This window comes from Hydra viridissima, unplaced genomic scaffold (assembly GCF_058129835.1).
Source record: "Hydra viridissima isolate aposymbiotic clone 2 unplaced genomic scaffold, HvirCarnegie_v1 scaffold_12, whole genome shotgun sequence".
Taxonomy (NCBI): domain Eukaryota; kingdom Metazoa; phylum Cnidaria; class Hydrozoa; order Anthoathecata; family Hydridae; genus Hydra; species Hydra viridissima.
The window spans coordinates 3764786-3779698 of NW_028324311.1; the positions used below are offsets into that span (position 1 = coordinate 3764786).

At 30.7% G+C, this 14913-nt stretch overlaps 2 protein-coding genes across 2 annotated transcripts; one reads left to right on the forward strand and one right to left on the reverse strand.

The window, feature by feature from the left end:
• Positions 1 to 1806: 1806 nt before the first annotated feature.
• LOC149880832 (uncharacterized) lies at positions 1807 to 4430 on the reverse strand. The gene is made up of 2 exons (XM_090069017.1): positions 4274 to 4430; positions 1807 to 4141 (listed from the first exon to the last, which is right to left on the reverse strand). Exons 1-2 carry the CDS (start codon positions 4299 to 4301, stop codon positions 3504 to 3506), a joined length of 666 nt encoding a protein of 221 aa, XP_089925143.1. The 5' UTR covers positions 4302 to 4430; the 3' UTR covers positions 1807 to 3503.
• Positions 4431 to 5946: 1516 nt separating this feature from the next.
• LOC149880833 (histone-lysine N-methyltransferase set-1-like) lies at positions 5947 to 7352 on the forward strand. The gene is made up of 5 exons (XM_090069529.1): positions 5947 to 6033; positions 6114 to 6279; positions 6359 to 6554; positions 6796 to 7151; positions 7302 to 7352. The coding sequence occupies exons 1-4, from the start codon at positions 5982 to 5984 to the stop codon at positions 6859 to 6861; spliced, it is 480 nt and encodes a 159-aa protein (XP_089925655.1). The 5' UTR covers positions 5947 to 5981; the 3' UTR covers positions 6862 to 7151; positions 7302 to 7352.
• Positions 7353 to 14913: the final 7561 nt, after the last annotated feature.

A 14913-nucleotide genomic window follows, 5' to 3' on the forward strand; every position in this document is an offset into this window, starting at 1 on the left:
AGAATGCCATTTTTAAAAGTGAAATGAATATTTTATACGAAACCCCCTTTTCTAAATTTCACCCTTCATTAAAACTCCTCCGTATAATAAACGACCGCATCATACATAAGGTAGTGCGCACATTATATAATGTAATAGCACATTATGTAATGCTTCAGTACATCATATAATGTAGTGAGCACATCATATAATATAGTAAGCACAGCGTATAATGTAATCACCACACCGTGTGATGCAATAAGCACAGCAAATAATATAGTGTGCGCATCACATAATGAACTGAACGCACTTAAGGCAGCTTTGGCGTTCCATACCAGACTCTTGCGCAGACTTGATAAATTTTTTTGTATTATTTTTTGTCAATTCCAATACAAAAGTGAATACCATCTCGGTTTGAAATGATATCTAATTAAAATATTTTCTAGAAGATTTGTTTTCTGTAGTTCTAACAGTTAAAGTTAATGGATTTCCACTATATAGATAAGGTATAATAAACTATATTTATCTTTAACGTACCCCTACTTTAAATTTACAATCCAAACATTTTGAAAAAATTGTTAGTAACCTAAGTTGCTTAATTAAAAGCCTCATATCTACTAAGTGTTTTTTTATGTGCATTAGAGTTTTATATGAACATATAGCCCTTTTTTTATTATTTAAATTTGACAATAAAAACTTACATACCTGTAGATATTTTTAAAGATTGGCCTTTCTCAAGTCTTCTCGCTCCATCTTGTTCTTTATTATGCCTGACTCAACTTACTCGCATGATAAGGGATCAGCGGTTTCTGACAAGTTAGTTAAATTTAAAACGCCCTAACTGGAACAAGAGTTGTTATAACATCCTGAAGAATAAAATTTGCTCTTAAATTTATATAAGTCTTAAAGTTTTTTATTGAAGTTTATAAATGAATATTTGATAACTTTTAAAATATTTATCAAGTAATTTATTATTTATTCTTTAGCCTCTTGTAAGGAGAGTAAAGCAGCAGCTGCACATTTTGTTTTTCAGAGATTCAACATCTTTTGTTTCTGCATAAGATCATTGTGTAATATCACTAAGTTCAGAACTACGTCTAATTCATGATCCGTCAACCTTATTCAAAAGTAGAACTTTTTTAAAAAATTTATACTTTTATATGTATTAATAATTTAACTTAAGCTTTGAGCTATTTACTTGAAAAACTTTACTTATTCAGTTAAAAAGATAAATGTGGGATTCCTTTTCCAGAAAAGAGACACTAAACACTGCATTGTACTCAGGCCATAGCGTTCTCTACTACAGGCCTATTCATCGCGCAACCGGATTTTTTTGTGGAGGCCTACTTTTTTACGGCAAAAAAGATAATAATTTCGTAATTTTAAAACTGAAAAGTATTTTTAATTCTCTGTATAGCCTAATAATTTTCTTTCATGAAAAAAGAAAAAGAAAGAAAAAATATTTTTAAGTAATAAACAATGTAAATAAAAGACGAAGAAATTTTTTCTAATTTAAAATTTCACACATTTACATTATTATTACACCTTTAATTTTGGCTTTAACTTCGAAATACAAAATTGATATTTTCTTAAATTGAGTAGAAATGTTATTAAACCAAACAAAGAATATTAGATAAATTTTGATTAAAATTGTTAACAAAATCTGAAAAAACAAACAAACTACTATATGAAACTTTTACAAATCTTTTATAAAATAGTATACTACAGGGTGTATACTTAATTTCTGACCCCCTATATCTCGGTTTAAGAATACGGTATTTCAACACATACCATTTTATTACTGTCATATCAATTTAATTAGACAAAGAATATATGTTAATAGTCAGTAATCAGTATTTTGTCCATTTCTTTCTATGCATTGGGTAATTCTCCTTGGCAGGCTTTCTACTAGGCAAAAACACTCTTCTTGCGTAATGGCAGTCCACTCCTGTTCAACACGTCTGATCAACTGTTCACGATTACGAGGTCGAGGATTGTGTAAAACACTGTCCTGGAGTCTTGAGCAAATATGTTCGATGACATTTAAGTCGGGCGAGTTGCCAGGCCAGTCGGTCCACACTGCTGGAAAGTCTCTGTTGATCACATTCATTGTTGCTCTTGCCGTGTGGCAAGTTGCTCCATCTTGCATCAGAATAACTTTATTTCTCACAGGAAAGATGGTCTTATCATCAGCTGCACGTTTGTACACAGGTAGAATAATATCACGGTAATATTTTCCATCAATAGTTTTATTTTGCTCAACAACAACCAGATCAGTTTTGCCATATCGAGAAATGCCGCCGGCTATCATAATCTTGAGACCGAATTTCGGACGTCGAACATAAGGTATTGACTCTGGTGTTGCTGTACGTACTCTTTGATTTTGACGGTTTGGAGCCAGATATAATTCAATTGGACTCTCATCAGTCCACAATAGGTGAGCTCGTTTCACTTTACCATCCGGTGAGTCATCTGCGAATCCCTCTTCTTGCAAATGAGTACAAAAATTTACGCGATCAGTGATGTTTTTCTGCAACAACATGGGTTTCACTTTCTGTGTATAGGCATGCTTTCCCCATGTGGTCTTGCACAAGTATTTACTGATAGCACTGTGTGAAATTGTTTTTCCTCTTTCTTTGTAACTGTCTGAAAAATTCAGTTTCTTAGCTACAGTTCTCGTTCCAACTCCGACTTTGTCTTTGACCCACTTTCTGACCTTGTCCTTGGTTCTTGGTGAAAACTTTGTTGGCTTTCCAGGTCGCTGAGCATCTGTGACGTCACCCTCTTGTTTTCTTGCCCACTTCCTTACAGTATTTCGAGAAACTTTACACTGTCTAGTGATTTCTTTAATGCTTAATCCTTGACTACATAAAACTTGAATTCGGTGACGAAGTAACTGTTTATCAGAACTCATTTTCAGAGTAAATTGCTAAAAAACACATGTTATATAATACATGTTAGTAACATATACATATAATACATATAAATACACACAGAGTAGTTAATGTAAATCATAAACAGACACCAAGTATCACTGATATAAATAAGGCAAATAAAAATAATGCTGATTATTTCTTGTAGCCAAAATGCTAAACATTAAAAAAGTGTAAACTTAATTTCTGACCCCGGTTTCGAAGAGTAGCAATACGTCATAAACAGTGAAGAAAAAATGTGTTATTAATTGGCAAACTAAGATCACATATTAAGGAGTAATAAGGACAATTTACTTAAAAATCGTGCTAAAACTATAGTCATAATGCCAAAGGCCGTGGAAGACAAGGAGAATGAAAATATCGTTTTTATGTATGTTGACAAAATGGCTCCCATAAACATTTTCTGAGGTCATATCCTATCTGAAGTGAGCGTTTTACGTGCAGAAAGTATAGTTACACCAAAATACATGCTAAAGTATTTTTCGGGCTAAAGTAGCATTTAAGAGAGCAACTCAAAATCTTGTGTTTGTAACATGTGGGGGGTCAGAAGTTAAGTATACACCCTGTATATATATTATAAATAGTAGACAACTAAGTAGAGATTTTTAATACTTTTAGAGCAGGTTCTTTGCCAGATCTTGGAGTGACAGTGGTACATAAATTTTTTAAAAAAATGTTGCTCAATATTACACGATGATGTTCTTCCATATCCAATAAATAATGGTCTGATATAATCATAAAAATACTACTTAAAGATTTTCTGCAAACATAATCTTTAATTATTTGAAAAACTACAAAACAAAAAAATGTCCATTGGCACGAATTATCAGTTGGAATTTTTAATCCACCACGATCTAAAAATTTAGAAAACTGACCATATTTCTGATAATAGAACGTTGTTTGATCTAAAAGTTCATAATCAGTTCGTTCTTTATCATTTCGTGTAACATAACCAGCTATGTGAATAAGTGACATTTTGACATCATCAGCAATAGAAGATTCTAGATCTTGCAAGTTATCAAGAATTTCGCAGCAGTCTTCAGACAACTTGTAATGGCATAACGCACATTGATGACCAGACTTCACATTAAAATTGTCAACATCTACATTTAATTTCAAAAGTAAAGATAGATGTTTGATACGTAATTTCTCAATAACTTGTTGAACACTAAGAAAATATGTACCACCAGAACCTTGACGAAGTATACTATATTCTTTTTCCAGGTGATCTGTTGTAAATTGACCAAGAAGTACATAGTTTTGCGTAGTGTTAAGTAAATATCTACATAAATCTACTAGTCCCTAACAAGTTTGATGTATACAAGTTGCAGTATCTTTAGAAAGCTGTTTAATGCGTTTACCTTTGGGACCTGCCTTTTTAAGTGCCATATCACCAAATTGTAGTATTAAATTTAAACGGTTGTCATCAGGATTATTGATAACAGCCTGCAAAGGATCATTATGCCTTGTATCAGCACCAATGGCTTTGACATTTAAAATTTTCCACCAACTAATAACTTTATTGATAAATATGGCAGTGTCGTTAACATCACTATGAATCAAGTCAGGATGTTGCAAAAGAGCAGCGTAAGTTATATTAATACACACTGTCGTTCAACAGGTTTAGGAGAAATAGAAATTTCATTCAGGTCAGATAACTTTAGAAAGCTTCTGGATTCTGCATTGTAAAGGTGCTTCAAATGAGTCCATTTTGCAATCCTGGTTACTCCGTTATTGTCAAATATTAATTCCTGAGTTTTTTCAGTTAACCAAAGATTACGAATATTTTTGATGAGGTGTACAAAATCATAAAGTAAATACTTTCCATCTACTGTTAACCATGGTTTTCCCGGAACAAATGTGTAGATTTTAAAAAAAGACTGATTGACACGATTCCCATCACATATAATAGCTTTTACATTTGCATTGACTGAATCAATTATTTGATTGGTTAAATTAATCTGTTCAAACAAAAAATCAGATGCTAATTTTGATATTGGTATCATTTTAATTAACACCTTTGGACCTCCATTTAAACAAACAGCCATAATCCCTAACAATGTTTTGGACAATTCTACTGGGTTATCCTCCGATCTACCAAAAATAGTTCCACCATGGTAAAGCAAACTTTTTTTTACATATATTTCATCATGTAGTATGATACATAATTTCTGTTTATCCGGAAGAGAGTTAAAAATTGAGTTAAAAACTTTGTTTGCAGTAATATTAGAAATTTTTGAAGTAATTCGAGTCAGTGTTGAAATAGATGGAAGTTGATAGTCATTACTTAAGCGATTATATAATGCCCTTGATCTTGAAAAATATACAAAAGAGCGTATAAGTATTTCAGGTGTATAAAGTTTATTTCCAACTGTTTTTGGTCCCATAACTGAAATATGTTGCATAATTACCTCTTTTTTATTGTCCATTTTCAAGGAGCTTAAAAAACGAAGTATCTCATCGAACTTAGACCAGGTGTCAACAGTTATGATTCGACTTACTGTTAAGCTAGAAATGTGACACTTAATCCCATAATGAAATGTTTCAAAGGTAAGATTTTCATAAATTTTAAGTACAAAAAAAGGTATTCCATTAAAAAATTGCAAAGATTGTATAACAACATAGCCATCAACCATAAACGATATAACCGGATATTGGTGATCACTGCTATTGATAAACTTGTTTTTGATGTCACAAAAAGTAGCTTTATCTCTTTTAAAAAATGTGTCTAGCTCATCATCTAATGTACTTATAATGCCACCTAAAGATCTTTTGGTAGTCCTTTCAGTTGGATTAGCAGTTGGAATTTGAGATAAAGGTATTCCCAGCCAAACAGAAGGAGGATTTTTCGGTCGACGTTTTCCTCCACGCACTATAACTGTATCAAAATTTGGAGGCCAGTGTAACTCACAGATAACAGTATCCTTGTTAACAACCAAATTAGAGTTTGGAATAGCTTTTATCCATTTTACACGCTCAACGTTATCAATTGCAAACTGATTTTTTTTTTTACTATTACCATTGTAGCAGCGTCTTTCTCCAACTGAAATAGCAAAAAATTATATATTAATGATGACAGATCCTGATTATATATACAAGAAATTTATTAACAAAACAAAAGGTAAGGAGATAACTATAAGTTTGGAGAGGTAATATAAAAAGTATTTAAAAATATTATAAACAACTTTTTGGTTTACGTAGGATATGGAGTGTTTGCATGTAAAAACATTCAAAAAGGAGAATTTATAGTTCAGTACAGGGGAGATTTATTCCTAAAGTGTGAAATTATAAAAAAAGAAAAAGTTTACGAACAAACTAATGCTGGGAGTTATGTGTATGACTTTATGCACAATAACATTGAATACAGGTAATAAACTTATCTTGCTTATTTCTATTTTTTGAAGTTTGATATTAAAGACATTTTTAAAAATCTCTTTAATATTTAGTATTGATGCCACTTCTCATGAGGAATACTTGGGTCGGTATGTCAACGACTCCAAATACTTTCCAAATGCAGTAATGAAAAAAGTTTTAACTGAAGATCAAAATCCACATTTGTGTTTATTTGCGTTAAAAGAGATCGAACATAATGAAGAAATTGTATACTTTTATGGTGTTGATGGTTTAATGTGGCATGCAGAGGTAAGGTTTTTCAATTTGGTGATTCTAATGCAAAATAAAATCTAATTTTTAGTTTCAGTATTACTCCTAAAAGAAAGAAAAATTTGTGTAACAAGAAAAAATCTTTCTAAACATCGAAATTTTGTAACGTTGTAAAACTCTAGAAATAGATAAATATATTATGTAAAAATATTACTTAAATATTGCATAAATATAAAGACGTATTTGAAACGGTTTTAAAGTTTAGTTTATATACTTTAAGGAGTTAGAAAGGAAACAAGAGCAAATTAAGGAGTCAAAGGTAAATGATATTTTTCTAATTATTTGAGAATCTGTCCGTTAGTGAGATCAATACCATGTCAATATTTACTAAATATAAGCTACTAAAAAATAACTGTATGTGCACTAAGTAAAATTTGACTTAGCCTAGTACTTTTGAACTAAACTCTCCATTCGCATAACAAAGTATTTTTTATATTGCAGAGGAATAAATCCAAAAAAAACAAAGGTGAAACAAAACTAGCACAGAAACAGTCGCAAACAAATCAAGCAATAGAATTTAAACTTAGAAAAAGTGTTGCAGAAAATCCCCTATTTTTAATTAGTGATGAAAATCAAGTATCTTTTTTTTTTTTACTACTTCTAAAATTTGTGCGTCTTCAAATTAAATGGAAAACACTAATACTATACACAACAAGAAAATGAAACAAAAAAAAATCAGTAATCAACCTTAGGTAAATGCAAAACAATATGCTTTCTATTTTTTAGAATTTCTCAGATTCAGTAAAGAAAGGCGCTTCTAATGATGTTAAAAATGAAGTGAGTTGGTTCTTTAGTAAAAACAAAAAAGTAATTAAAGTATCAACTTTTGCATTTAGCATCTAGCACTACTTCAAATTAAGAATCCCCTCATATTGATAGAAACTTTAGAATATTATTTTTTTTAGAATTCAGCTTGTAATATTCTGAGTATGCTTACAGATGAATTTGTAAGAATGATGAAACTTTTATTTCTTACTTTGTATTTGGTTAAACTTTTTAATTAAAATTTAAGCCTAACTTTGACTTCAAGTATTTAGTAGTTTTGTTGTTTTTTTATAATAAAGTGATAATTAATTGATAGATTACAAAAGCTATCACTTCTACTTGGATAAACAAGTCAAATGTAAGAAAAGTTTATAGTCTTAATTGTCTTTATTTATCATATTGTTTTTATATAAGTTAAAAAAGATGAAACACTCGGGTTGCATAAAATGGTAAATTATTATAACTTATTCATTTTAATATTTATAGAATCATTGTGAACCAGTAAAGAATGATTATGTCAACCAAAATAGTGAGAGTGTGAGTATTTTAAATACAAAATAGTCTTGTTTTACACAAGATATTTTTGTATTAAAAAAAATGATAAAAATTAGATCTATAAAACTAATTAAACTCTAAACAAATTAAAATTTTTAAAGACCACATTAATGATAATTTAAATACCAGAAAAATAAATGTGCTGAAGTTTTTTGAGATATTTAACAACTGAAAAAAAAAAGTTAACTATAATAAAAATAAAATTGTCATTCTTAGGATAATTTAATTTAAAAATATTGCACTCAATACAATTTTTTTTTCAATAAAAAAAATTCCTGTTGATGATTTAGAATGAAGTTAATTCATCAGAAAAAATCTTATCAGACAAGATTATTGACGAAGGTAAGTACTAGCACATGTAAAAAGATGAACAAATGGAGTTTAAAAAGAAAACATTTGAATCATTTTTTGTAAATATTTTTTAAATTTAGACTTGGAAGAAATTGACTTGAGTGCTTGTAGCACATTACAAAACTCACATTTAGTAGAGGTTAAATTAATTTTTATCCTTTTTAAGTAATAGAATAAAGTCAAGGAAGTTCAATCAATACTGAAATATTTTTGCAGGCATTACTTTGACATTTTATTTTCTAATAACTTACCACTGTTCTTCCTTAATGTTAATACTTCAGAAAAGAGAAAAATTTAATTTTTTAGAATATTTAATTGGAAAGACTGCTTTCTATCTAAATGGTATTAAAAAAAATTTTTTATCATTAATAAAGTATCCTATTGATTCAGATCGGAGCTAATTCTTCACAAAAAGAACTCTTATTGGAAAAGTTTATTGGTAGAGGTAAGCTTGTTCATATAAGCTCTAAAACTTATAGATATTTAGTAAAAAAAATTTTCATAAAAAGATTAACAAACAAGATTTTTAAAATTTAGACTTAGAAGAAATTGACTTCAGTATTCAAACCATATTACAAGACTCACACTTAGAAGAGGTTAAGATGATCTTTTTCCTAGTTTTTAGGTTTTATTACTTACATTAATACATTTCTAGATAGTAGTTTAAATATTAAAATTTTTTCTTTATATTACAAAAAAAAAAAAAAAAAAAAAGAGAAAGTTTATATTATCAAACAAAATGTTTGAGTTGTTTTTATTAATAAAGAACAATAGTGCTAAGTAATAATGGACTGCAAACTAGCCCTAGTTAGTTCTTACTTTAACTCCCAAGAAAACCCTTTTGGAGCTATGAATATATACAAATGGTTGAGTAACTATGCAAAATTTCAAAATATTTACAGTTCGTTTCAGAAAGATATTTGATTTTTAAGATTTTGATAAAAAAACTTTTTCAATTAACTTGTTTCAAGAAAGCCATATTTTCTTTAGCCAAAAACTAGATTTGTAAACATATTTTAAAATGAATTGGAGAATCCAAGTTTAAGTTATGGAATCAAAAAAAAGGATGTGGGGAAACAGAGGGTTTAACCTTCAAAAGTTGTAATTATATAATAAATTTTAAATTTCAGACAAAATTTTAATAGTTGCTCTACCCTGTGTATAATCATACCTCCATAGGGTTTTCTTGGAAAATACTGTAAACATTAAACCTGATTTTTACAGACCATATTAATAACAATTTAAATACCAGTTTTATTTTTAACTATAATAAAAATAAAACTGTCATTCTTAGGATAATTTGATTTAAAAATATTGCACTCTATATGATTTTTTTTTCAATAAAAAAAATTCCTGTTGATGATTTAGAACGAAGCTTATTCATCAGAAAAAATCTCATCAGACAAGATTATTGATGAAGGTAAGTACTAGCACATGTAAAAAGATGAACAAATGGAGTTTAAAAAGAAAACATTTGAATCATTTTTTGTAAATATTTTTTAAATTTAGACTTAGAAGAAATTGACTTGAGTGCTTGTAGCACATTACAAAACTCACATTTAGTGGAGGTTAAATTAATTTTTATCCTTTTTAAGTAGTAAAATAAAGTCAAGGAAGTTCAATCAATACTGAAATATTTTTGCAGGCATTACTTTAACATTTTATTTTAAAAAAATAAGAACAAAATAAGAACATTTAATAAAAAAGAACATTAAAAACTACAGAGAATTATTTGAGACTATTCTAATTTATTTCTATCAAATTTTGTAGAAAAAAATTTCGCAGAAAACAACCTACCAGAGTTTGCCCATTCTGTGGTGAGCTGCATACAAAATTGAATCGCCACATCTTAAAGAAGCATAAAGATGAAAAGGCATTAGAAAAAGGCATTAGAAAGATTTAAAATCATCACTAGAAAATTATAGTGATGATTTTAAATCTTTTATCATTGGCAAATTAAGAGACGATGACATTGGATTACTCATAAAAAGTGATCCAACAATTTTAATGATTGGTTCTCGTCTCTATGATAAAATAAAGAGAAAAAAAGATAAACGTACAGAAGTAAGAAGGTCTGTTAGGGCTGATATGAGGAGATTGGGTCACCTCTACAAACATTTTAAATCGTTAGATATTCAAGCGGTATTTAACAATTCAACTGATATGTTTCTCCGTAAGAACTTTACCAACCTAACAAAAGCAATTAGTATTTATACATCATCTGAAAACAATGATCAACAAAAATCTGTACTAAAACAAGCTTTGTGTTACCTTATTTTAAATGCAGCGGAAAAACTTGTAGGAAACTTTTTAGCTAATGATGATGATAGTGTTGCAAAAGATATATCAAAATTCATTAAGCTATATAATCTGGAAAAAGAAAATGTCTTTGGTGATGCAAGTTACAATCTTAATAATAGAAGAAATAAAAAATTTAAAAAACCAGCAAACTTACCTGTTGAAAGTGACATTATCCTTCTAAGAAATTTTACTATAGAAACAATAGATAAATTAGTAAATGACAAGTTCATGATGTGGGATCTACATTCATTTGTTTTGCTAAGGAACTGTACTTGTACAAGGTTAACTTTATTTAATGCCAGGAGAGGTGGTGAGCCAGCCAGGTTGCTTTTGACTGATTGGAAGGAAGCAGATGAAGGGGCATGGGTTGATCAGCAAAGAATTAAATCTTTTTGTGATGATTTTGAAGACAATCAGATGAAAATAACCTATCAGACTGGAAAAGGGATTAATCATCTTGTTCCGATTCTTTTTCCAGTTGATACAATAGCAGCAATGAGAATTTTGTCTGATGTTAAAATTCGTAGTGATGTTGGAATTTAAAACAACAACCCTTATGTGTTTGCAAGTGGAAAGAGTTCTGATAGTCATTGCTCTGGTTGGCATGCACTTACAAGCATTTGTGAAAAATTGCCTATAATAAATAAAACTAGGTTAAATGCTACTACCAATAGACATAGGCTTAGTACTCTTATCGCTTCACAATCAATGATAGAGAGTGAACGCAACCTTTTTTATGAGCACATGGGGCATAGTGAAGCAATTAATAGAAATATTTACCAAGCTCCACCTGCCATCATGCAGCTCATCAAAACAGGAAAGCGATTGCAAACCATTGATGAAGGTAAAAATCAACCTAAACTTTAACAAATTTAAAATATTTCTTCCTAAAAATTTCTAAAAATACCTACAATTTAAACAATATCACATTAGGTGAACAAAGTACAAGTAAAGAACCACAGAAAAAAATACAAAAGACAAGTTTGATCAATCATGTTCCAGAAAATAATGGTAAATATATAATTCTTACTAACCCAATATTTTTTAAAAATTACACACAGGAATTTAACTTAAAACAAAACCAAAATCTATGCATAAACAATTTAACTGTTTTAGTACTTTTTATTGTATATAGAACTGAAAAATAAGGCTCAGAGCTTCTACTTTGTTATGTTAAAGTCTCAAACAAAAGAAAGAAAGAAATATTGGAAATAACAAATATTTTATCACAGCATTAGTAATTAGAAATTTGCCAATAATTGTTTGAGCTATATTATATAAACTTGTTTTTTAATAGGTATTAACAGTTCCTGTAAAAGAATTCCAATCTCATTTAAGAAACATGACTTTAAGAATGTTTTCTTTTTAACATTAATGTTCTTTTGTTAATTATTACAGAGGGTGATATAAAAACGCCACTTTTTGAAACAGATGCAAGTGATTCAGATGACAGTGTTGAGTATTTTAAAAAGTATTTTAAATGAAAGTATTTAAAATACTATTTAAAATACTTTTGTATTATTTTTATTTTTATTTGAAATGCTTTTATTCATTAGTATTTTCAATTTAATTTCAAATACTTTTCAAGGCCATTTTTTATTTTGTTTAAAACACAAAATACAAAATACTTTTCCACCAACAGCAAATTAATTAAAACTTGGTTTCCAAAAGTGTAATAATAAGACGACTACATTCTATATACGTTATGTATTTCATCCTGACGTTCATCCGCTTTTACAATTTAAATATCATTTCTTAATTCATTGTGCACAATGAATTATGCACATCGAGCCATATATAGTCATTGAACTACATATTCATTGTGCACAATGAATTACACAATGACACAACTACAAAAAGTTCTTTGGCTGGATTGAGCTGCCTTAGACCACCCTTGGTAATGGTAATTTGTTATTTAATTACTATATTAGAGGGAACCAATCTACCAAAAATTCAAAATGGCGGAAGAGAGGGAAACGACTAAAATTGTAGAAAATGAAAATGCTGAGAGTGAACAAGCCGTCCCTGCCATACTTGATGGAAAATTTTTCAAAATTATATCTAAAAGTAAAACTACAGGGGATGTTAAAATTATTGCACAGTGTATGTTATGTGTTGGCAAAAAAACCTACAGTGGTTCACTGAAAGCAACTTCTAATTTTACTCAACATCTTCAGGTATGTATATAACTACAAAAACACTATATTATATTGCGCACTAAACATTAAAAACAATAAACTCATAAAGCAACACAGACAAACGCTAATGCTATAACATAACACAAATAAATGCAATAATCTCGGTTGATTGACTGTTGTTGTTGTTGTTGCAGAATGCTCATGGCAAAAAGCGAATCGAGGAATACAAGCAGCACAAGGTTTCAGTTGCAAAACAGCGTAAGCACTCGGTAACTGAGATGGAATCTGGAGTTGGAGGTGGACCTTCTGTCGAATCTGGTCCTGCTTCTAAGAAGTTGAAACAAATGCATATTATGCCTCGAAATCAAACATCCATTTCACAGGATGAAGTTGACAAGCTTATTGCTGACTACGTTGTGCAAGAAATGCGCCCCTTGATCACAGTGGAAAAGCCGGGTTTCAAAAATTTGATCCACGGACTCAATCGCAATGTCAGTATACCTTGTCGCAAAACATTAGGCAAGCGATTAAACGCCCGTTTGCTAAAAATGCGTGATGATAAAAGAACAGTCTTCAGTAAAGTACCATTTGTTTGTACAACAGCTGACATTTGGTCAGTGAACCAAAAGAGCTACTTAGGAATGACAGCTCACTATATTGATATTAGTACTGAATGCTCAGTATCACGCATATCTGTTGCTCTTTCCTGTCAACGTTTTGTTGGAAGTCATACTTACGACTCAGTGGCTGCAATGATCTCAAAAATTCATAATGATTATGGGTTACACGTGGAAAAAATTACAGCAACAGTAACAGATAATGCCTCTAACTTCAGCAAAGCCTTCCGAGAATATTTTGTAGATACTAGCAGTACTGCATCTGGTTCAGGGATCTCTGCAACTGCTGAAGAACAAATTCAGGAAACAGGAACTGGTGATGATGATGTAGCAGAAAATTCCGACAATGATGTTGAAATAGCGGACATGACTGCAGTCCTAAATTTACCAGTTAGCGAAGACACGGATGATGATACTGAAGTTGCTCTGCCTCACCATGAAGCTTGCAATAGTCACTCTCTCAGCCTCGCATCAACTACTGATGCAGATAAAGCATGTGATTCTGATGCTAATTTCAAACGTCTTTATCGAGCTGCATTAGCCAAGTGTACCAGCATTTGGAATTTGCTTCATAGAAGTTCCAAGGCATCGGATGCTGTGAAAAAAATCATCGCAAGGGCAATACTGATACCAGTCCCTACACGATGGAACTCCCGGTATGATGCATTGAAATGCATTCTCCAGTTGCAAGATAAGCTTGGAGAAATATGCGACGTTTTGAAGTTGCCAAAGTTCAAAAAGAAGGAGTTAGAATGTCTAGAAGAGTATGTAATGATAATGGCTCCTATTGCTGTTGCCATTGACAGGTTACAAGGTGACAATGTGTACTTTGGCGATGTATTTCCGACGCTGCACACCGTACAGCAGAAGTTGCAGGACCTGCAGCAGAAATCACTGAAGCATGCTAAGAAATTTGCAGAATCTATGCTTACAAGCTTGAAAACAAGATTTGAGGTTCATCTATCATTTTCTGAACATAATGCCAGCAGGATAGTTGCAGCAGTATCGCATCCCTACTTCAAAATGAGATGGGTTCCGGGTGATAAAAAAGATTTCTGTCGTGATCTCTTCGTTCGTGCAGCTAAGTCTCAGCAACAACAGTTGTTGGACAGAGCTAATACTATTTCTGGCCCTGACCCACTTCCAGCTACTCAATCAGCTGGTGGCAGTGGCATGAGTGATGATTTTTTCTCGTTTAGCGAAATTAACATTGCAGAACAAACAACAGTCAACAACGAATGTTTATCGTACTTAAGCGACTCTGGTACGGATTTTAAAATCTTGGCAAAATATGAAGTTATAAAACACGTATTTGTGAGGTACAATACGACCTTACCTTCATCCGCACCTGTTGAGCGGTTATTTAGCACCGCTGGACAAATTCAGACGCCACGAAGGAACTGTCTTAGTGATGCAACATTCGAAAAACTGTTACTTTTAAAGGCCAATAAATGTTGATTTAAAGGTTAAATTATGTCAATAAAGTTGTGATGTACGATTCGAGTCGTTACAATTCCAGTATTTTGTATTTAAAATAGTTTTATAATGTATTTTTATTTGAAATACTTTCCTTGTATTTTATTTTTATTTTCATTTCAAATACTTTTTAGG